Source organism: Oxyura jamaicensis, chromosome 9 (genome assembly GCF_011077185.1).
Source record: "Oxyura jamaicensis isolate SHBP4307 breed ruddy duck chromosome 9, BPBGC_Ojam_1.0, whole genome shotgun sequence".
Lineage (NCBI taxonomy): Eukaryota > Metazoa > Chordata > Aves > Anseriformes > Anatidae > Oxyura > Oxyura jamaicensis.
This window is the reverse complement of record NC_048901.1, coordinates 1809302-1832306: the sequence shown is the minus strand read 5'-3', so window position 1 is coordinate 1832306 and position 23005 is coordinate 1809302. Positions and strand designations below refer to the sequence as shown.

Genomic DNA, 23005 nt, shown 5'->3' with positions numbered 1-23005 from the left:
TTCTTTTCTTTTCTTTTCTTTTCTTTTCTTTTCTTTTCTTTTCTTTTTTCTTTTCTTTTCTTTTTTTCTTGATTAGGCTATGCTGCCTACATGTGCTAAATGTGCACCCAATTTAGTCTCCCATTCTTTGATGGCATAACAACAGACCAGTTTTCTAAAACTCTTTGCCACTTCCAGCTTTTGCTTATTAGCATGTTACTTTGGGCTTGCACTAATACTCCCTCCACAGAAGATAGAAGGGAAATACTAATAGTAATCAAAGTCCAAGATACTGTTGGTATTTAAGTAGAGTAGATCAAGCTAATTAGACAGATGCCTGTACATTCCTCTTCTTCCTCTTGCCTCCTACAAAAACAACACCTTTTCTTTTATGTAACAAGCATATTCTCTTACTCTCCGAACTCTATTCCCCAAATCTGGTTTCAGATCTTTTCGAACGAAAGCAAAATAATAAAGCAAGCAACACAATAATGCGCCACTTGCCTCCTCTGTGAAAGACTCACTAGTTCACCCACTTCTTGGGAAGTACCTTCCACTTCGTATGTCTCTCCCACTCCCGTTGGAGGTGATTGGACCTTCTTTTCAGCATTTTCTGTCCTTGCTGAAGAATCTTGGTCTCTGGAGGAAAACCACTACCAGTATCCACTCTGTCCTCACTGATGACACATACTTATCTGATCTGTTTTTAAAGAACTGAAGTGTTTCTGGTTTCACAAATCCAAGGGAAACTAAACCACTCTTCAGTTTATAAATGCAATTATTCCTGAATGTCTCACCTATATTTCCCCTCCTACTCTTCAAGTCTGTAATTTCCATTCCTAACCTAATGAGACACGAATAATTTGGCATATTTATTGACTTTTTCTTTCTTTCAGCAACATTTTTCCTATTCAAAGATTCATTTCAGATATATCATCTCTAAACCAGCTTGCTTCTTCCAATCTTCTCCTTTCAGAAATATTTTCTATCCCTTTAATTACTAGCTAATTTTCTCTGAACTTTTTCTAATCAGTTAGTATCTTTCTTGAAATACAGTGCTCATAACCCTATCCGGTTACTGTAGCTGATGCTTGCTGTCAAGAAATAGAGTGAAATGATGCTGTAGAATATATGTTTATGAAACTGAAACCGTTTTCCTTTCCTTCCCTTCCCTCCCCCTCCCCCCCCCCCCCCCCCATATTAGTCCTGATGAATCATTTTCAGATTGTATACTTGAAATCTTTCTCAGCATTAAATGTCAGTTTCTTAGCTTCTATCTGTAGTGGGTTTATGTGGCAAGGTTTTGGTAGCAGGGGGCCATAGGGGCGGCTTCTGTGAGAAGGATTTAGAAGCTGCCCCATGTTTGGTGAGGGCCCCACTGCTGACCAGAGCTGAGCCAGTAAATGATGTTGTTTGTGCCTCTGAGAGTGCAGATTTAAGGCAGGGAAAAAAGCACTGCGCCACACAGCAGCTGGGAGAGTGAGAGGAGTGAGACAGCCTTGCAGGCGCCAAGGTCAGCGAAGAAGGAGGGGGAGAGGTGCTCCAGGTGCCAGAGCAGAAGTCCCCTGTGGCCTGTGGTGAGGACCATGGTGAAGCAGGCTGTCCCCCTGCAGCCCATGGAGTACCACGGTGGAGCAGGGTTCCACGCTGCAGCCCGTGGAGGAGACCACGGTGGAGCCGGTGGCCCTGCACCAACGGAGGCTGTGGCCTGTGGAAGACCCCTGCCGGAGCAGATTCTGGGCCGGACCTGCAGCCCGTGGAGAGGAGCCCACGCAGGAGCAGGTGACCTGGCAGGAGCTGCTACCCGTGGGGGACCCAGGTTGGAGCAGTTTGCTCCCGAGGGATGGACCCCGTGGTACGGACCCATATCTGGAGCAGTTCTTGAAGAGCTGCTGCCTGTGGGCAGCCCACACCGGATCAGTTCAGCAAGGACTGCATCCCGTGGGAGGGACCCCACAGCACAGGGGACGGGAGTGACCGAGAAGAAGCAGCAGTGAAGAAGCGCTATAGACTGACCATAACCCCCATTCCCCTGTTCCCCTGCACTGCTTGGGTGAGGAGCTGGAAGAGGGTGGATGGGGGGGGGTGGGGGGGAAGGTGCTTTTGGTTTCTCTCCTTTGTTTCTCACTTCTCTAGCTCGTTAGTAATAGGCAATAAATCTTACTATCTCCCTATGCTGAGTCTGTTTTGCCCATCACGATAATTACTACGTGATCTCCTCGTCCTTATCTCAACCCTTGAGCCCCTTTCATGGTATTTCCTCCATGTTCCTCTTTGAGGAGGGGGAGTGAGAGAGCAGTTGTAGTGGAGCTCGGCCGCCCACCCACGTAAAACCACCACACTATCTATTAAGATGACTATTCCTAACTGTAGCATTTATCCTTGTTGATTTTAAAATATTGCAAGGATTAAGTTTGGTTCTAATCCTGTTTTTCAAAGTGCTTGCTATCTCCTCTCAGCATATTATTATACGTTAAAGAAGCACCCTCTATTGCATTAGCCAACTCCTTAATGAAAATATTAAATGGTATCTGCACAAGAACAGAGAGCAGCAGAACCTTTAGCACATCCATCCCATTTAAAAATTCAGTAAAACATTTGCCTTGTTTTGCCAAAACACTATAGCCATTTATTCAAGATCACATTTGCTTTTATTGCTTATGAGAATCTATGGATACACGTGAGAATGGGCACATAAAAAATGGCATGACACTAAACTAAGGGAAAAAAAAAATAATGAATTAGTCTCCTGATAGAAAAATACTTTGTGAATAGTCATTGTTGTCCAAAATAGTCACACTATGTTTTGTCTGATGGATGACTTTAAAAGAGAACAAATTTGAAGATTCAGCATTTGCCATCATATATCACAATAATCTGTGACATCTAATGTGTGAGATTTATATTTAAGTAAAGTTTATAGTCTTTAGATACTACATTGCAGTATGGCCTCCCTAGCTTTCTGAAGGCACAGTAGGTAGGACATGATTTTTTTGTGGTAAACTTCTTAAAGACTTGTATAATTCATTACAGTATGATAGTATGTATTAAAAAAATACTAAACTACATTTCCTTAAACTACACAGTGACTCTTAAGCTCAGAGATAGAGACAGGTAAAGAACTAAACAGAAGTGTTGGTAATTTGGGGACAGCAAACAAACTTTTTTTGTGGCATTAGAAAACTCCCACAAATAGAAATAAACAAAACAAAAAAACATGTAACAGAGCTCCTGACTCAGAAAGGTAGTGAAATTCATTAAAAAAATCAGTGGTGGGAAGCCTGAAATAATGGAGCATCTAAGATTTTCTCAGTACTTGTGCCAAGAGAAATCTGATTCTCTTCTTCCTTGTCTTCATGGACTGAGGGAACATCTGTTAGATTCTAAGCCTAGCATGATTTTGATTGTATCCCAGTCAGAACTGGTGTCTGTGGAGCTGGTTGGTGAAAGATATCTTCTGACATATATAGAAAAAAAATGACTTGATCTTAATGGCTGTAGAAAGGATAATTGAAAATGTATAACTGAAATATCAGCAAACTTCAACAATCCGTAAGCTATATCCAATACTTCTTTGCTGTTGTGTTTGAAAAGAACAAGAAAACTCAGAAAATAAATGCAACCATTATTTAAAGTACTGGTTTTATCTTACCTTAATCTTCTGACTAGAACAATTAATATCTTTCATAACTCATGGGCTGTTAGGAGTTCAGTATCAAATATAAAGTAAATCAGATGAGAGAAGTCTCACGTTTTCCATCAATTTTTCTTTAAAAAATAACAATTCCAATTTTAATTACAGATTCCTTTCCCTCATAAACACCACTCACAGAGTAGATCAGGGGTATATAAGGAGAAACCAAAAATATTTTAATTAAAAACATGCTTATAAATAGGCCTATAGAACCAGTGCAAAAATGTATTACTGTGCTGTATTTATAAACTGTGCTTTTTAATGCAAAATCCTCTGATTTTATGAGAAATGGGAACTGCTCTTTCTGATAAATATCCAATTTTATCAATAACAGCAGCAGTGCAACTCACATCTTAGGTTCAGCTGTAACCATAGTAACTTCAAATAGAAAAGAGCCTTGTGATTATCAATAGGACCAAAGGTAAGGGAGTTCATATAGCTCAGGAATAGCTGTGCTTCAGCAAACCTTGTGAAGGTTTTCTGTTTTCTATGCTTGAAATGTCAAAAGTTAACAAAATAAGAAGTGCTAAGATACATGAAATGTCTCTGGATTGGAAGGTCATTGCACAAAATGTGTTAATAACAACAGCTACGACAAACTGCCAAAGCTATACTTTCCAGTTATTTTTGGTGGCTAAGGCAGAGGTCAAATCTTATAGTTCATGTGCCAGTTTTGTTCTGTCATTCACATTATTCCACTACAGCTACTGGTACTCTGAAGCAGCCTGTTCCTGGGACTTACTGCTGTGTCTGCCTTTCAGCCACACAAGACAGTTGATGCCAGGTATTCTTATCCATGCTCACACATGAGGCAGTTTAATTTTGCAGGTCTCTGTGCCTAGGGACCTAGAGTTAGGGCTCTACTCTCCACTCCAGCCCCTTTTCCACAACCTCTTTGGTGCTCTTGAGGAGTGACATGTGCACCAGAACACAGGCATGAACAACTGCTCCGTCCCTTTTGAATGCATCACAACAAAAAAACTTCCAGCTTCAGAGTTAGGTTATATTAGAAATCAAAATGCAGTACTAATACAAGGGAAATGCTGTCAACAGTGAAAACAGTGAAACAAGTCTGTGCTGTTTTATATAGATTAACTAATGAGAAGAGATGATTTCCCCAAATACATGATAAATGATATCTGTTGATCAGATTGAAAGACACTGGTCTGATGTTTAAAATCAAAGACTAACAAAGGGAGAATTTGGTGATGTTTTAAAATATTACTTAAAAATTAAATTTTTCACCTGATGTCTTGAAATGAGAAACTTTTTCTGTCAATAATGAATAAATTATTGGAAAGAGATATTTCCTGGAAAGCGATTGATTCACTTGAAAACAACCTGTATGTCCCATAAAGTTTCTTTCTTTTTTTTTCTTTTTAGCTGGAGATCTGAGAGCTTCTATAATGCAAAGTGTAGAAACAACTAAATATTTTAGATTATTATATTAGATTCTTAAACTGTAACACTCAAAGCATTTTCTCTTTTTAATTTTTCTTTTTAGTTCAACATTTGGTGTAATAATGGTTTCTATATCAGCTTGTGACAATTCATCTTTATTGGAAAGCAGATAAAGGAATCTCAAACACAGGCCCAGGTATAACCAATCATAATTTAATTTCTAAATTTTAGTTCAAGTGCAATTTTCTATAGAAGGGAACCTATGGAATATTGTTGAAATTTTTCTGAATTAATTTTATGCCAAAATCTCTATATGAAGATCTTTAAATGCTCACCTAGAGAGTGCCATGATGCTATTTCCTTTTTCCTAACAATACAAGGAACTTCTAAATGGCACGTATTTATTTACTGCCCGGTAGTAAAATTCTTCATTTAACATGTAAACATCTACAAGTCATCTTAACTATTACAAATAAGGAACTCAATCAAAACAACTTCTGTCGAGTCAACAGATCGGTTTTTAACATCTTTTGAGACTTAATTGCTTTTCATAACCAAGGGAAATTAAAACTGGTTTTGGAATGAGTTTATAATCTTACACAGTGAAAAATTAAATGAAAAATCAGGTCGCATATCTGACAAGAATTTCTGGTTTCATACTAAGACAGTAATTTATTATTCTATTCTACAACAACAACAACATTTCACCAGAGATTTCTCTTTTTTAAAGCTAGATATCAAATGTAAAATCACATATAAACTGATTATTTTATATGCTTCATATGACCTATCAGTCCTTCAGAGGATTGTGTTTTCACTGATTGTGGAATTCCTAGGAGCTCTTTGCATGGCTTGAGATGATAATTCACTAGCAAATCCTACATGACAGTGAAATATTTTCAGCAATGTATACCATTAAATTAAGCAAAAAATTCATGTAAAATTCTCTAATCCTTTGGGGGACTGAAATTAGATTTGATCAGTAAAACATCTAACAGCTTAGATAACAGAAGGAGCAAGACTGAACATTCAAACAAACCTTGGACACACACAGGTACTCTATATAAGCAGGGGAGTAATTACCAACAGCATTAATAGAAGACAGTTTGTCCCACTAAAAGTTTTCACAACTGCAGCATTAGCTGCTTAAGCCTATTAAAAAATCTGGGTAAAGTAATCCTTGTCACTTCTTATTTCTTCCAGTGAAAGAGGAAGTTCTCTCCACCCCCCACACCTCCCCCCCCAACTTTGCCAGATTATTCAGTGGTGATTTAACACTATTGTAATCAAAATCACTGTGTTTGTCTTATATGTAGATCCCCTTGTAAATCAACATTTTCATTTGTGGAACTAAACGGTATTGGAATGGAAAATGGGAAAAGAAACTAAGCCAACTACAAAACTCTATTCATAGCACAATCAAGAAATGTACTTGGAAGCTTTAAGCAACCTTTTATTCCATAAGCAATTATTTTTCTTATGTTTAATTTGTGCTTTTAGTTTCTGTGTTGTATTCTTGTTCTGAGGATAGGCTCTGATCATGTGCCGAACCTTATTAAAGTAGTTGGGGGATTTTTTAAGTGGCAGCATATTGGATGCTTGGCTTAATTTGAGAATAACAATTTGATGCAGCTTTTACAGCAATCTTGCAACAACAGGTTTTGTTGAAATAAATTGTTTTACACTGTATTTTTAAGCCATCAGAATGATAAATCACAAGCTCTCAAAGTCTTTTGTTAAATATTGAGGTTTCATTTAAAGAATTGAACAAATTTGTGGAACAATGTTGCTTTTTGTCACTTCTTTTAACAGCCAAGAATTTGAAAGACTTATTCATATGTTTCTCAGAGAAGCTTGTCAGGGGTATTAGCACTAACACAGCATGTCATGTGCATCGTGAAATGCTTTTTGTTCTCTCTCCTGTAACCACTCAACTGAAAATTTTGCAAAAAAAAACAGTGTACCTTTCCATATTTTTCACTTTGTCTTTTACACAATCTTGTAGTTAGGATATCAACAAATTCTCTTTTCACCTGCTCCTTCACAGTTTTTCCACAGATGCAAAACCAGTATTTTGATACCAGAGCAGTCTTACTATGAACATAGTCAATGTAACAAAAACTTGCTAAGTCTATGAATAACTTTGAGGTTAGCCCCGTTTTAATTATTAAGTTGGATAGGAAATACTCCAGAGGTCCCTTCAGATATACATGATTCTGTAACGTTATGACTCCGAATTCCACTGAATCTGTTTCTCCCACACTTGGGTATTTTCTGTAACTGTAGGCTTTAATCCTCACATCTGCAAGTTCAGGTCAACATATTGGTACTGATCTTTTCAGAATTGTAATTACCATGCAACACTGCATTCAAATTCTAAATGGATACCTTATAAACTATATAGCCATATCTGAAGGTTAGTTCCCCATATCTTTAAACTAGGATAGATCACACATTTTATAAATGATCTGGATGCAGGACTCAAATGCATACTAAGTAAGTTTGTAGATGATACTGAATCAGGAGGAGCTGTTGACTCCCTCAAGGACAGAGAGGCTTTGCAGAAAGATCTTGACAAACTAGAGGGCTGGGCACTCACCATCTGGATGAAATTTAAAAAGAGCGAGTGTGCCTGGGGTGCGGCAGTCCTGAATACACATGCAGGCTGGGGGACAAGAGAAAGGATCTGTGGCTCCCGGTTGATTGCAAATTGAATATAAGCCAGCAGTGTGCCCTGGAAGCCAAAAGGGCCAGCCATAGCCTCAGGGGCATTGGGCACGGCGTGGCTGGCTGTGGCCTGATCTGCTCTGCACAGGTGTGGCCTCAACCTCCAGTACTGTGGGCAGTTTTGGGCACCACAGTGTTAAGAAGGATATAGAAACGTCAGAGGGCATATGAAGGAGGGTAACAAAGACAGTGAACGGTCTAGTGCGGAAGATGTATGAGGAGTGTCTGAAGTCACTTGGCTTGTTCAGCTCAGAGAAGAGGAGAGTGAGGGAGGCCTCATGGCAGCCTGCAGCCTCCTCACGAGGGGAGCAGAGCGCCAGGCTCAATGATCCTTGCGGGTCCCTTCTAACTCAGGATTTTCTATGTTTCTGTGAATGTCTACATTAATTAACCATAAGGTTTAAGGCTTACAGAAGTTCTCATATTAGCAATAAACAGTCAGATGTCCTGGAGACTGGAGAATATTATTCCAATCTCTTCAGCAACTTCATTTGTAAAGTTTGTAAGATTAACACAGGTAAATCTCACACAGGGGATCTCTGGAGGCAATTTGACTTATGATAATCAGAATATCAGACATTTAAAGCTATGAGAATCAAAATCAAGAACAGACACTCAACATTTTTATGGCGCATACAGACATTATGTTTTTATTTACTCTTCTGACTTTTGAAAAAAATAAGTTATTTTAAATTGTGTTGTGGTTTAACCTGGCCAGCAGCTAAACACCACACAGCCGTTCACTCACCCTCACCCCTCCCTCTCTGGGATGGGGGAGAGAAATGCGAAAGTGAAGCCTGTGAGGTGAGATAAAGACAGTTTATTAAGACAGGAAAATAATAATAATAATAGTGTGTACGAAACAAGTGATGCACAATGCAATTGCTCACCACCCGCTGACCGATGCACTGCATATCCCCCAGCAGCCAGCCCCCCACCCCAGCTAGCCACCCCTATACATTGTTCAGCATGACCCCAGATGGTATGGAATTATGGAATACCCCTTTGGCCAGTTGGGGTCAGCTGTCCTGGGTCTGTCCCCTCCCAGCTCCTGCTGCACCCCCAGCCTGCCCGCTGGCAGGACAGAGCGAGGAGCTGAAAAGTCCTTGGTTTGGTGTAAGCAGTGCTCTGCAGCAATTAACACATCAGTGTGTTATCAGCACTCTTCTCATCCTAATCCAAAACATAGCACCCTACCAGCTACTAGGAGGAAAATTAACTCTGAAACCAAAATTAACTGAAACCAGGACAAATTGTTACCTGGATCTGTGGCAGACATCAGCGATCCAAAAAATAAACAGTCAGTGAAGTGGAATTCCCATGCTTTTAACTGGCCAATGTGTACCATGGCCTTCACAAAACCATACATTATCAACCTGTCAGAGGAAAGAAAAGACAGTCATTAGGACACAGTATATAACACTTATGCATATTTCACCATAGTAAGCAGTTTCTTGTTCTCTTCAGCTTCTTTTAAATAAACATACCGTATGAATACTGAACATAAACTGCTGTCATAAAAAACCTATTTCCTATTCAACTATTCAAGTGTTGTGACACACTCTATAGACAATCCAAATGCAATGAATTTTCTGAATAATTGCCATCTGCTGTTGGCAGAGGGCAATACCTTTTATTTTTTAAAACTGCTTATTTTTCAGAAGGAAAGACAATATAAGTTTAAGAAGACTAATTTGACTAATATTGTAGAAACTTTACATAAAGACAGTTCTACAGTCAACTGTGTGGCTTGTTCTAATATTTCAAAATGAAATTATTATCAGCTTTTAAATTTTAGTTGCATTCAACATTCCAGGTGATGTCTCTAAATGAGACAGACATTGAACAACTCAAAATGACAGTGAGGCAACAAGGTCACACTTCAAAATGCACTGATAAATCTTCAGTAATTTCACAGAAAATCATTGGTTAAATAATTAGGTAATAATATCAGGGATGTGTATTCTAAGAAGATTCTTGAAATATCTTGAAAAAAATGATTTCGCTTGTTGTTACAACCTGTAGTAGATTTTTTTTTTAAATTCATGCAATTCCAATCCAATTAATAGTAAAACAATTCAATTCAATACCTTTTTTTACCAGCAACACACAAGTTAACAGCTGTGCTCTTGTATCTACACATTTTTAAAAATATATTTAAACAGAGTAACATGCATCCACATATTCAGCTACATTTTTTCCTCAGCTGTATTCCTTAGAAGTTTCTGAAGTAACGTGAATACAGAGGATATGAGTGACAGATAAGTGCTAAAAAACCCAACCAAACCAAACAAAAAAAAACCCACAGCCTGAAATTTAATTACAAATTGTTTTCAGTACTTCACCGAGCTGTATATTTTAGCTGTAGTATACTAAACCTATTAAATTAGGAGGGAAACAGATAGGTCACCACAGAATTTCCTGTTGGTTGGAAATATATATGTATGTATTTACATAAGCTACCTAGTTAATCCCAAATTGTACTAAAACAATTTATCCATCTGTGGGTTTTCCTGAGTGATGAGCTCACATTTTCTCGTTCCCGGAGAACAACAGTTCAAGACCCTGTAATGAAGACAGTCTTTTTATCCCCAGCACAAATATGTATGTTTTTAGGAAAGAGTTCTTCAGTGCTGCTCACATGATTTGCAATTTTCTCAAAAATCAGCAGTAATTGAGGTTAACATATAAGTGTCTTTTAGAAATAATGGCCTGAACCTAGTCGCAGTTTTGATCAGGGATATTCTTCTGATTCAGTTAAAATGCTTTAAAATAATAATTAAAATTAAGATTTGACTGTCTGGCATGTTTAGTCCTGATAATTCTTTAAATACCTACTGGAGTAATGATTCTGGACTTTAGCATTGTTTCTTATACAATAATAAGTATTTACAGTATGTCTGTCACAGTACAAAGTTGTAGGTGAACTGGACAAGCTCGGATTCAGGTGTCAGGAGACCTTTACTGACCTAGGAGGTTGAAGTATGCCATAAAGCTTGGAACGGTAGAAGACTTAGGGAGCCTGGTCTTCATTCACATACTATTCAGTTCATGGCTGTACAGAAAAGGGAAATAAAACTGAAGATTGGACTAAACAATGGTGCTAATCACTGAGAGGTTAAGCTTCTCTTTGTCTTAGTATTCTTTTTTAATTCAAGAGATATTTAATCCATTTTGATAATGCTACAGTGGCAAAGGTCTGATTTTTTGAATATAAACCCAATTAAGTGCAGGCAAAGATTTGGATTGTGTGAGAAACTGCTGGCTTAAATAAACCTCAAGAACCTGTACTTGTACCGCTGAGTGCATATGAAAACATGTACCCAGATCATTTCATATTGTGAATTAATTTTTCAAACACATTGGTTTTTCTTTCTTCAAAAGCTGTAGATTTTTAATGACGGCAATACATTATTCAAAGTGATCATTAATAACCATTTATGAGAGTAATTTCTTAACGGGCACAGCCACACAAAATGCAAAAAAGCCTACTTCATATAACTTTAAAATATCTTAAAATTATTTTGAAACGGAACCAATTTCTTTCATTTACAATTGTCACTTTCTACTCATCTCCAAATTCAGTTTCTTGTCATCCTCTCCAAACTACACAAAAAAGTTCATCTCAGAGGCTATTTTGAAAAGTGGAAATCAAAGGGCAGTTCTGAACTGGAGTAAATTCTCTGATGTTTCTAAAATTAATGGAACTATGGCAGTTCACACCAGCTGAGAGTTTGCTCTTGGGAAAATCATTTAATAAATTCTTCATAACACAGGATAGACTCACACATCTGATTAATAAGTTCAATTTCAACTGATTGTATTTCTTTAGAAATATCACAAGCTGAGCATGTCATGTGTTTAGTTTTTTTTCTTTTTTTCTTCTTCTTTTTTTTTTTTTTTTAAATTACATTTTAAATAAAATTGCTTTAGTTATGCTCCAAATGAAATCAGATCCTTCTCTCAGTTTCATAGGTTAGAACAAAGAAAAAATCCACCTAAATCACATGAGTTACTATGCATTTTAGAGTGCTAAAAATGAGATCAGGCTCTGGCATTCCAGGTTGTTATTTTTTATTAATAAAAAATGCCAGCCTGGCTTTATCATTTATTCACTGACCGAGATGATTTAAGTGACACAGTCTAGTATAGTCAAATTTAAATAATAAAGCAATTTATCTCTGAGAAATGTTAACAACAAATCTCATTAGAGTAATAATTAATAATGAATTGTGACTTTTCCAATGTATATTTAAAAGTTGGATTTCAGCTGGGTACTTGAGCTCCTAACTATAGTGCTGTTAAACATCAGTACAGTACTGCACAACATAGCTGTTCTTGGTGGAAACCCAAGGAGGAAAGCATACCCCAGTGACAGCAGCACATGAATCCCAATGAAACACCTTCATTTTTCCTAAATACTAACTTGCCAAAGAGAGACTCTTAAGTTCCCCATGCCTAAAATCTGCTCCACCTTGCTTATCATTAGCCATTATTCATTAAATTAGTCAGCTGAAAAGTGCATGAATGTGAAAGTGTGTTGTGGTAACTGGTGATCTGGGTCCCCATCCTGTGTGAGGGAAGTCGGAGTGTGAGGCTGCCCTTCGATGTCTACTTCTTCTCTGCTCTACCCCTCCAGCTTTGTACAGGTAACTTGAAGCTGTGGATTTTGCTAGGTGAAAAAGTGTCCCTAACCGTGTCTGTTTTGGATCTAGGAATATATGGCTATTCAAGAAACTACAGAGCAGGAACTTATTTTGAGTTGCTTTTTATCATGAATAAATATGCAAATTCAACAATTTCCATGTATGACCAGAAACTAGATGATTAGAAACATTATATTTAGAAAAAATGCCAAATAAACAGATTAGTAATAAATAGTTACTGAAGACATCAGATGGACTCACTGGTGCTAGCTTACTAATGCAAGCAATATTTGTGAATAACTGATTTGGTCAGGGATTTGGAATATTAATCAAGGAATACAATAGAAGAGTAAAACTCAGATTAGCTGTGCTGTAGAAAAACTGACATTTTCTACACAAACATAATTTTTATTGAAAGCATGGGGAGGAGCACATCAAGCCAGAGCAAGTATTTTGCACCTCCAACAGAAAAAGGAAATAACAGTAATGTAATGAAACACAGGAGAATTCAGAATTTTCCAGATGATGCAAGTCTGGCACATACAAAGTGCCTCATCTCGAAAAAATGCTACACACGATACTGTCACTGCACACTAGAGGAGACACCATATAAGTATTTGACTTGAATAGTTTTCTGGGAAACTGAGCTTTTACTATCAGTATTTCTGGTATGAATAAACAAGTAGACCACATATCTGTATATCAGAATATCTGTATATATCAGATATATATATATGTATATGATATTCTATATATCAGAATATTCTGAATATATCAGAATATATCAGATATTCTGTATATCAGAATATCTGTATTTAAAAGGTGTAGGTATTTGACTACCACTGTTACTACTGCTGCTACTAACCTTTATTGCTGTGCCTTCAAGAACAGGGTTCAGAGAGCACATTGCTATCTGGGTGCTGCTGAAAGTTTCCAAAGGATTTATTTATCAAGCTGCTCTCTAGGAAGGCTAGTCTGGGACTGGGACAACTTTGAACCAGCTGCTGTTTAAATGTAGAGTAAGAAAAAGAGCCCTCACCTAAAGACTTTAGAGTAACGACTACACAAGGAACTATTTCAATGCTCAGGAAAAGCTGTAGATGCAGCTGAACAGAAGCCTGTTTTTCACAAGAGTTTCCTTTAGCAAAAGCTGGTTTTAAGAAGTGTTGTGAAGAGATACCGAAATGGCTTTGGGTTTTTTGGGGAAGCTCTTGTCAGAAAATTCTAATAGTGAAACATCTATCCAACACACAGCTAGTAGAAGAGAAATAATTTGTAGTTTTACAGTGGAGACAAACAGGGTCTGTTTGATGTGGAATAGAATGGGGAAGCTGTAGGAAAGATTCAAGGAGAAGCTGTCAAGGGGCTGGGAGAACAGTTCTAACAGAAACATTGTGAACAGCCACAAATGGCGTCAGGCTACATGAGTCAAGGCATGAGGAAAAAGATACTGGAGTCATCAAGACAGGAAATGAGAGCCTGGCAAGAATTGTAGCTACATGGCTGGACAAGAAAGGCTACATAAGAGGCATATCAATAAACAGCATACCCGATAGCTAAAAAGCTAACAAAAGGCTATACTGTATCTAAACGCAGCTGGCAAACAGCAACCCGAGTTAGTAGCATTTCAGGGAATGCAATACCACAGGATGTCCCAAGGAACTGTTGAGAGGGCTACATATGCATGAACAGTGAACAAAGTAGGGGACAAGGAGACAATGACAGGCAGAGATTGCCACAGACAACAGAAGAACCCTACCACGTCTCCTAGTTTTGTGCGTTTTGACCTTCAAAAAGGAAATAAATTGCTTCCATCTAATGTTTCTATCTTCAGTTAAAAAGCACAAAAGTGATGCTTGCTGGTTCAGAAGAAAACCTTTTGAAGAATGCTGTTGATATTGTCGCTTAAAATGGTTTGCCTTTACTAGTCTCAAATGCATATAGAACAAGAGGGTGAAACAGCAGAATCACAAGGGTTGAAATGAAGAAAAAAGGAAAAAAAGCAACAGAAACTACCCAACGCTGTCCCATCAATGCAGCAGATGATTTACAGAACATGACCAATACAAAAGAAAATTGGTATTATGCTCACTCGTATTTCCAGAGACTGACTCCAAGAAGCAGTGCTGTCGCGGGGCTCTGACCTGGCCTGCTACACAAATGTGTAGATTATTCTGTGTTTGTGTTAGGTAGCTTAGGCACATATGAGGTGAGAGAAATACAAGTTGAAATAAATCCTGCAAATCTCTCATGGTAAAAATGTGCCTGAACGGTGTAGTCAGAAAAGAAAACTTGTGTTGAGCCTTGATTACTAAAAGGTCCTGGCCAAATCCTCAGCTTGCATAATGTGGCATCACAGTACCTGGCCCTCTACATTACAACAAAGTGAAAAAAATATGGCAATAAACACATATTGGCAGGTTGGTTTACAGGACGCTTCTTCTTTAGTAAGTAACTGCATCTTCATATACAAGCTAAAGGGAAAACCTATCAGTTCCACAAGACTCTACTCTCAATTTAAATCTGTAGGCAACATAATTAGAATGCAACAGAAACTGCTAAATGAAGATGTACAACATACATACGATATCCTCAGTACAGGCAGCCCCATCTGCATGATAACTGTCAGAAGTAGTATTTTCTTCGTTTTTTTTATTCAGTGCAACATCACTGCTGAATCTCACTGCTTAAAGTCTTCATTGTGTTAAAGGTTTAAAAAATGTAATTCCACATTGAAAGTGAGTGTGCAGTTGTGCTGTGTGTGAATGGGACCTGCAATTTAAAGATTTCTTGCCAAATAGGTTTTCTAATCTGAAGAGAATTTTTCATCTAGTATTTTAACTCCCCAAAGAATCTTACTCTATGTAGACATGGTAGACATGGTTATCTTGTAGCCTGAAGTCAGTTGAACATACATAGCTATAGATTGTAATCATGCTAAAAAATGAAAAAAAAAAATATATGAGGAGTTGCATTTCTTTATTTTCACAAGGAATAGCAATATTAATAAGCCAGCAATAGGCAAAGGAGAAGAAAGATGTTATTCTTGCTCATGTATGAAGTAATATAGTGGTTGACTGATTGATATCACAGCACTAATAAAGAGAGCCACTAGTCAGAATTTAAAATGAATGCTGCAAACCATAAATAGTAGTGATGAAAATGAAATACTCATTCCTTTATTCTGATTTTTCTATTTCTATCACACCAATATATGCCTATAACTTCTGTACAGTGGAATGTTTCACATCGTTGTTTTTGCTACAAAGATTCATTATCTCAAAGTGCTGTATGTGCTAGTATATTCTTTTTGTCATCTTCTAAATCAGTTTTGTCACTAGAAAGGTTGTTATCGTGAGTTTTTCTTCAGTAAATCACTTGGTAACTAATCAAAGCTAGAGAAGACCGCAGTGAAGTGTTTCAGGTAACAGTGCACCACTAATAAATTTATCTTAAACTATTCTGTATAAATTTCACACGTTGAAAACCCCTTTGGTTATACAAATAACTGGAAAAACAGAAGAGAAATGGGCTTTACATGTCATATGTGTTTACCTGAGGTACAATGTCTGTTCAACAGCTGAGTATCAGTACTGCTGTTATATAGATAATTCTGTATCTATGGACCTGACAGCAAATGAGCACAGCTTTGCCCCAGCAGGACATTAGCTGATGTAAGAAGAGCTTTTGCTTAACATTTTCCAATTAGCATGATTTTTTGTTACTAGGTAGAGATTATCTCCTGTTTCCCCTCTTAACTCAGAAGTTTTGATGGGGAGGCCTAATGGAGAGAAACACGCACCTCAGAGGTAGGATGACGTATGTGGGTGGGAGTAAGAAAGGCTGCATTCAGTAACCATGGTATCTTAGCTCGTTAGATATTCCTACGGTCTTGGGCTTTTGGGAAAGTAATGCCTGTTCGGAGTTATTCAAACAGGCAGGCAGATAATGAATGTGGATGAAAAAATGCAGCTCGAGTTTCTATATGAATCAATTTGGGGATGACTGGAAACAGAAAGTTCAAACTCAAATTATTCATATTATTCAAAATATTTATCTTAGGTGTTACACCACCCTTTATTGGTACAGGACCAAAGAGGGACTGTCCTTACTTATGCTAAAGCTAGGAGAGATCACCTGGAACACATGAAACCACATCAAAGCATGGGCTTCAGCAAGGTGTCTACATGCAAGGGGGCAGTTCAGAGGTTGCCGTGGGTGCAGGTGCACACATTACTGTGTCTGTACCCAATCACAAGGCTGTTATGCCTGAGTAGGCCTAAGTAGTCTAAGCTTCCTTTGTCTTTAGGAAAAGCCCACACTTGTGTTTGATGCTTTAGGTACGGCCTGAATGAGACTCTGCAAAATGCGTTAAGTGGTCAGAAAACCTGAATGTCTGAGCCTTTGTTTAAAAGAACCCTCCTATGGAGTCTTTCTCAAAAAAAATTAAGAATTGCTACATTTCGGTATTTTGGTTGGTTAGTCTCCTGTAATGTTTTTTGACCATGGAAAATGTCTGTTGTGATACTGTACTGGGTCTGGCTGGGATGTTAACTTTCCCTGCAGCAGCCCATACAGTGCTGCGCTCTGCACTTGTAGCTAGAACAGCAGTGGTATCACACCAGTGTTGTGTCTGCTGCTGAGAAGTGCTGGCACAGCATCAGGACTCTCTCTCTGACCCTCCTAGGGGGTGGGCAAAAAGTGAGAAAGAAACATCATCAGGGCAGCTGACCTAAACCAACCCAAGGGATATTCCATACCATATGATGTCACACTCAGCAATAAAAGGTGGAAAAAGGAAGAAGAGGGGAGGGGTGGGCTCTCGTTGCGAAAACGTCTGTCCTCCTCCCGAACACCGGCTACGTGCGTTGAGGCCCTGCTTCAAGGACGTGGTCAAGCATCGCTCATTTGTGGGAAGCAGAGAGTAATTTCTTTCCTCTGCACTTCCACATAGCCTTTACTTGTTTTGTTTAGTTATTCCCTTTCCCCCTCCCTTTTCCCCTTTCCCTTTTTTCCCTTTAGTTGAATTGTTTAATTAATAATAATATTTCCTTAATTATATATATATATATATATTTTCCCTCTTTAATTAAATCATCCTTATCTCAACCCGTGAGTTGTTCTTTCCTTTACTTCTTCCCCTCCTCATCTGAGGAGGGGGAGTGAGAGAGCGGTTGTGGTGTTCATCTGCCTAGCACGGTAAAACCACCACAGATACTAAGATGTATTTTGCTCAGGCTCAAAATTTAAAGGTGCAATTGTAGATTTTCCTAAGTAATGCTAACAATGTGGCAAAAGTAAGTCAAGACATTCTTCTCATTCTGCCCCAATTGAATGCTGTCCTCAAGCATATTTCACCACATGTAAATCAGTTGATATATTATTGTTTGGTTATGACATGGTCTGTCTATTAATCTGTCTAAGAATTAACTAGAAAACCACCACTATATATATATATATATATATATATATATATTTCCCTTATAGAAGAATGATGCAATAGTACCATATGTTGCCAATGTTTTGAGTTTATGACCTATTAACTCATTCTTTGCATTGATTTCCAAGTGAGGGGTGTAGCTATGTGAGCTGAAAACTCAGCTGCGGTCACTAAACATAGCTGTAAACTGTAAATAAATGGGATTTCAAGTTGTTATACTAAAACAAAACACTCTTTTTCAGACTGGATTTCAAATAGCCCTTTCTGTACTATAGTTTTACAACATTTTGCATTAAAGACATACCAACCATTCCACCTCAGTTTACAACTGCACAATATTATTTAATGCTTTTAAAATATTCCTGTAATGAGTGTATCACAGCTCCAGGATTCCTGTGTTCCTGAGCTCCATTTAAATCACAGCCATTGTGCATTATATAGATAAAAACCTGAATGTCTTTGCAATGAAAAAGCTGCACTTGATCTTTGAGTGATGAGTACAATCTCATAATTACTTGGGCAAATGAGCCATGAAACATTGTCAACTGTACTGTGTCCAAAACATACTGCCTCTGAATATTTTACTGCACTACAAAGATTTAAACATTACATCAAGATTTACTTAGCTCCATATTATTTGTTGAGAGAATCTCCAATAAATACTGGATAATTGACAATATTACACGCATATTTTGAGACAGATATAATAATGACAATTAAAAAATAAAAATGAGATGTATGATTTTCCAGACATGATAATGGTAAATTATTTCAGACGTCTATTAACAGATGTTATACAAGTGCTGGCAGAATTCTGGGAAAAATATTAGCAACACTAAGAAACTTCCATATGAAAACAGGACTCAAAATACCTAGTTTGCAGAAGGCATAATAAAAAAAGGATTTTTTCTTGATACTTCTGTATTATCAACAGGAGTTGAAAGCATGATAATTTCAAGTCAATAATTCTGAGTTCTCAGACTACTCAACTGTTATCACATAATGAACTAAAACAGAAAGTCAGGATGTTGGGTAAATGAGATTCACTAATGAATTGGCTAATTCATTTGGCCAGCACTGATTCAGTTCACCAAACAGTTAATTTGATGATTATCAATCATTATTATTGCCCTCATAAAATGCAAGATTCTTTCTATACCTAGAAGATATTGATATCCTGAAGAATTTAGCTTGGTCAAAACATTGAAAAGTTTCCCTAAGTTCAGGAAAACCTGTTGCAGACAAACATAAAATTGCTTTCTGTAAGAGAAGTTCCTTTCTAGTCCTTGAATGAATGGGTGCTTTGTATTCTGAAATGTGAAGACTTCTAATCCCATCTCATTATCAATATAAATGTCTGATTTTATTAATGATTCTGCTAAATCCATGGCTTTAACAATATCTGATAGCAGTAAGCATCACAGATCAGCTACAGACCAAAAACAACAGTTTATATGTTTCCTTCACCTTTGATCAGCTTCAAAAATGCTAACTTTACTGTCACTGAGTATCAACTCATTATTATATTGACAGAGGATCATTTTGTATTTTTTTTTAACCTCAAGAACATTCCCTGTGTCAAAAACCTATTATTTGAAATTTATTCAGAACTCCACATAAGAGCAAAATCCTACTTTCAAAAACAGGTTTCAAGACAGTTAAGAATGTTAGTATGAAAGACGGAAGGGAAATCTTCAAACCTCATGGACCTCAATGATTAAAAGGAATTAAAAAGCCCAATTCAGCAGAAATTCAGATGAAGCAGTATTTTGAGTTAAGAAGGTGAGAATCAACGTTTTGAACTTTCTCTCCAAGTATTGAAAAATTGCTAGATAGTAACCTGCTATCAAGCTTTGTGGAAGACAGCATGTTTCTGGCTATTATTCACTCTGAATTAATTAATGAAAATCTCAGCTGTTCTCTAAATTTCAGATTTTTTTTTTTTTTTTTAAAGATTGTGAAACAGGAATGTTCTCGCCCCACATTTAAAAACAAACAAACCCAACATTGTGTAAATGCTAAATGCTACATTTAAAACATGAAAATCGTTTCATTTAATATTTTCCAACACAGAAAATCTATGATCTTATGTTTGCGAAGACCTGTTACAGCAGGTTTTCACTGGGGCACCTGATGTTCCCTTTAAATGAGTTTGTATTATCATGAAAAGATAATTACGATCAGTTTGTGATTTCAAAATAATGCAAATTAGATTAGAGAATAACCTGCTGTAAAATAGGGCATGAAATGAACTATAAAGAAACATTGGAAACCATTTTAGCATTTTTATTGGTTTAGCTCAGTCAAATAGTGATAAAAGTGCTCAAGAACAAAGAAAAGAACTCATGCCCATACTTATAGTGGAGGTTGTCAGGTATCCTAGATGGACATTTAATTTACAGTGCAATTTTCAAACATAAAATTTTTTGATAGACCTGTTGAATACTTTAAGCACAGACAGGGACCTTGCTGAGGCTTGAGAGTTTTCAGGTATCTATCTACATGTGCTTGGTTCAATATCCCACAGAAAGAAGGGACGAATCAACATCAATGCCGAGTTTCACATTTCCAAGTTGGGATGTGGTCACCTCTTGGTATATGGTTCAGATTTTATTTCCTAATAATTGAAATCCAAACATTAGATGCCTGAAAGTCTGAAAATCTCTGTAAACGTGGAGGCAGGAAGAAAAGCCCATCCTTTACCAAACACCTTAATTCTTGTTTTATTTTTCAAACAAAAAGAAAAACTGAAACCTTAGAGAGGATAAAAAAAAAAAAAAACTTATTTGGGTAGTGGCCATATTCTTACATTAATACTTCATTTAGACTAGGTACTGGTCCTTGCTCCAAGATGTTACATTTTAAATTGGTGCTCAGTGGGATGGCTTCTCTGCCCATGTCATGCTCTTGGCCTTTTCTGTACCTACAGCTTTTCACATATGAAACAGCCCCCTTTTGTCTGGAATAGATGATACAAGATTTTGACAGATAAAATTTCAGCAGAAGCTTACTTATCCCTGGTGGCTAAATCAGCATCCTTTCTATAGCAAACAAGGAAGAAGGAGAACAGCAAGATTTCATGTGTACAGGCTAGGTCCTATTTCCAGCGAAATGAGCGTATTCATGTGCAATGATGTATCCTGGTCAACTGCAAACTGATTTTTACTTTTTGAAAGAAAATATGTCAACTGAACAATGAACAGACAGACATGTCTAAAGTGACAAGAAACTAGAGTCGAAAATAGTCAGAAATATGAACCTTTTAGGCCAGTAAATAACTTCTGAGGGTGAAAGTATTTGGCCTGATATGATTCAGAATGAGTCAGCAAGCAATGTGCTTCAGAACGCCGTAACTTGTGGCAAACAGGTTATCTCCTGCTTACACTGTCATCCTTAATTAGTACAGTGGATAGAAATATTGTTTTAATACACTAAACATAGCAGCAGAGTCCCAAAGAAGCTTACTATTATGCTACTGTCTTTTTATTTTAAAAACACTCATATTTAATAGGTTTGTGGCTTCTGAAGTTGTAAGAAAAATAAATGTGACTAGTATCAGTGCCCTACAAGGGGACTGAATCTGCTGTTATGAATCTGAGGTTTTATGAGAGTTGCATCTTCCCCAACCTGATGATATTACTGTACCACGAAGATTACAATGGTCAGTGGGTTCACCAACATTTTAATCAGATCTTTCAGCGTTGTCGGTTCTGCTTCATGAAACATAGCTCTTTCTTCATTGTGGTTTTGTTGTTTTTATACCAAAAACCCACCAAATAAAGATCTGTTAAAATAGTTCTTTAATTATGGCTTATTATGATAATCATAATGTTGTCCTGCAGTTTTGACTGTTTCCTCTCTGATGCCAGAAAACCCCTGTGGCAAAGATACCTCAGTTAGCTACCAGATCTAGGGAGCACAGGAATGGGGAAAGAGAGGATACCAGGTAACAGGAATGAAATAAAGACTGTTGCTTCCCAATTCACTGTCCATTCCGGTCCCTGCTCCTCAGGCAGCCACAAGGAATGTTTTATGCCAGTGACTAGCCAGAAAGAAGAAGGTCCCAAGAGCTTCCTCCAGATTTCTTGCCAAAAACATCCACCTTCATCCTCAAGAGTACTTAATACTATGTTGCTCCAGCACTTTGACAGAAAATCTGCTGGGGCAAAGGCTAATAATGACCCAACATGTTGCACATTAGGCAACTGCACTTAGTGAAGAGTGTGAGGGTTGGGATTAGAGAAGTCATTCTGTAATCCTCTGTTATTTAAATAGGTTTCAAAGGAATTGACAAGTGCAAGGTACTGTCAATGGAAATGAAAACCTCATCCACACTGCCAAGAATTTACTAGATACTCAGAGTGCACGCTGCTTTTTGTCAGATCTAGACCATACAAGAGTGATCTGCAAACTTCTGCCTTGCCAGATTTAGTCTTGCAAAGATAGCTATGCAGAAATTATTATCATTTTCATTATTATTTTGAGTTCATGCTACTCCAACTGCAATCACACAGCAGAGGGAAGTATATTCTGTGGCGCTATCCTGTACTCGTGCTCCTCACTAATTAACAACCAAGAATAAGTCCAAAAATAAGTCCTGTCCAAGCTTCCCATGGAAGAGCACATATTCTCGAGTACTTGATTAATATTTCTAGTGAAACTCAGTGCTTTGCAGACACTGGTCTTGTCCAGTTACAGATAAGGGATTGCCAGGAAATTTGGTTATTGCTAGTAGATGGCAGCAAGTGGAAGTTATTGCCTATTCCTTTTGGTTTGTAGGATACAGACCTAGATGATCCTGTAGGATATATGATTGAACCACTAGCATAAATCTACAGATGTGTCAGGATCCACTTCACTCCCTCTCCTGTTTTTCATTTCCTTTCCCCTGAAGGCAGAACAACCTCCTAAAGAATCATTCTGTATTTTACTGGCACTAAGATCTGTTTAAGAAGACTTACACAGGCACAAGAGTCAGCTGTATAAAAGACAGTTTTCCCACAGAATTCGTTACTAGTTTGTGCAAGTAACACCTTGAGGAAAAATTGACTGGATGCATTTAATGAAGGGCACCAAACTCCAGGGCTTGCCCAGTTACAAGACACGCTATTTCCATTG

At 37.5% G+C, this 23005-nt stretch overlaps 1 protein-coding gene across 7 annotated transcripts in view; it reads right to left on the bottom strand.

Annotated features, from left to right (window-relative positions):
- Positions 1 to 23005, bottom strand: part of SLC9A9 (solute carrier family 9 member A9) — a 228530-nt gene that overhangs the window by 173254 nt on the left and 32271 nt on the right. For all 7 annotated transcript variants that reach the window (XM_035335056.1, XM_035335058.1, XM_035335059.1 and 4 more), the window contains exon 5: positions 9062 to 9177. In XM_035335056.1, coding sequence (XP_035190947.1) covers positions 9062 to 9177 — 116 coding nt within the window. The remainder of the gene's footprint in view (positions 1 to 9061; positions 9178 to 23005) is intronic.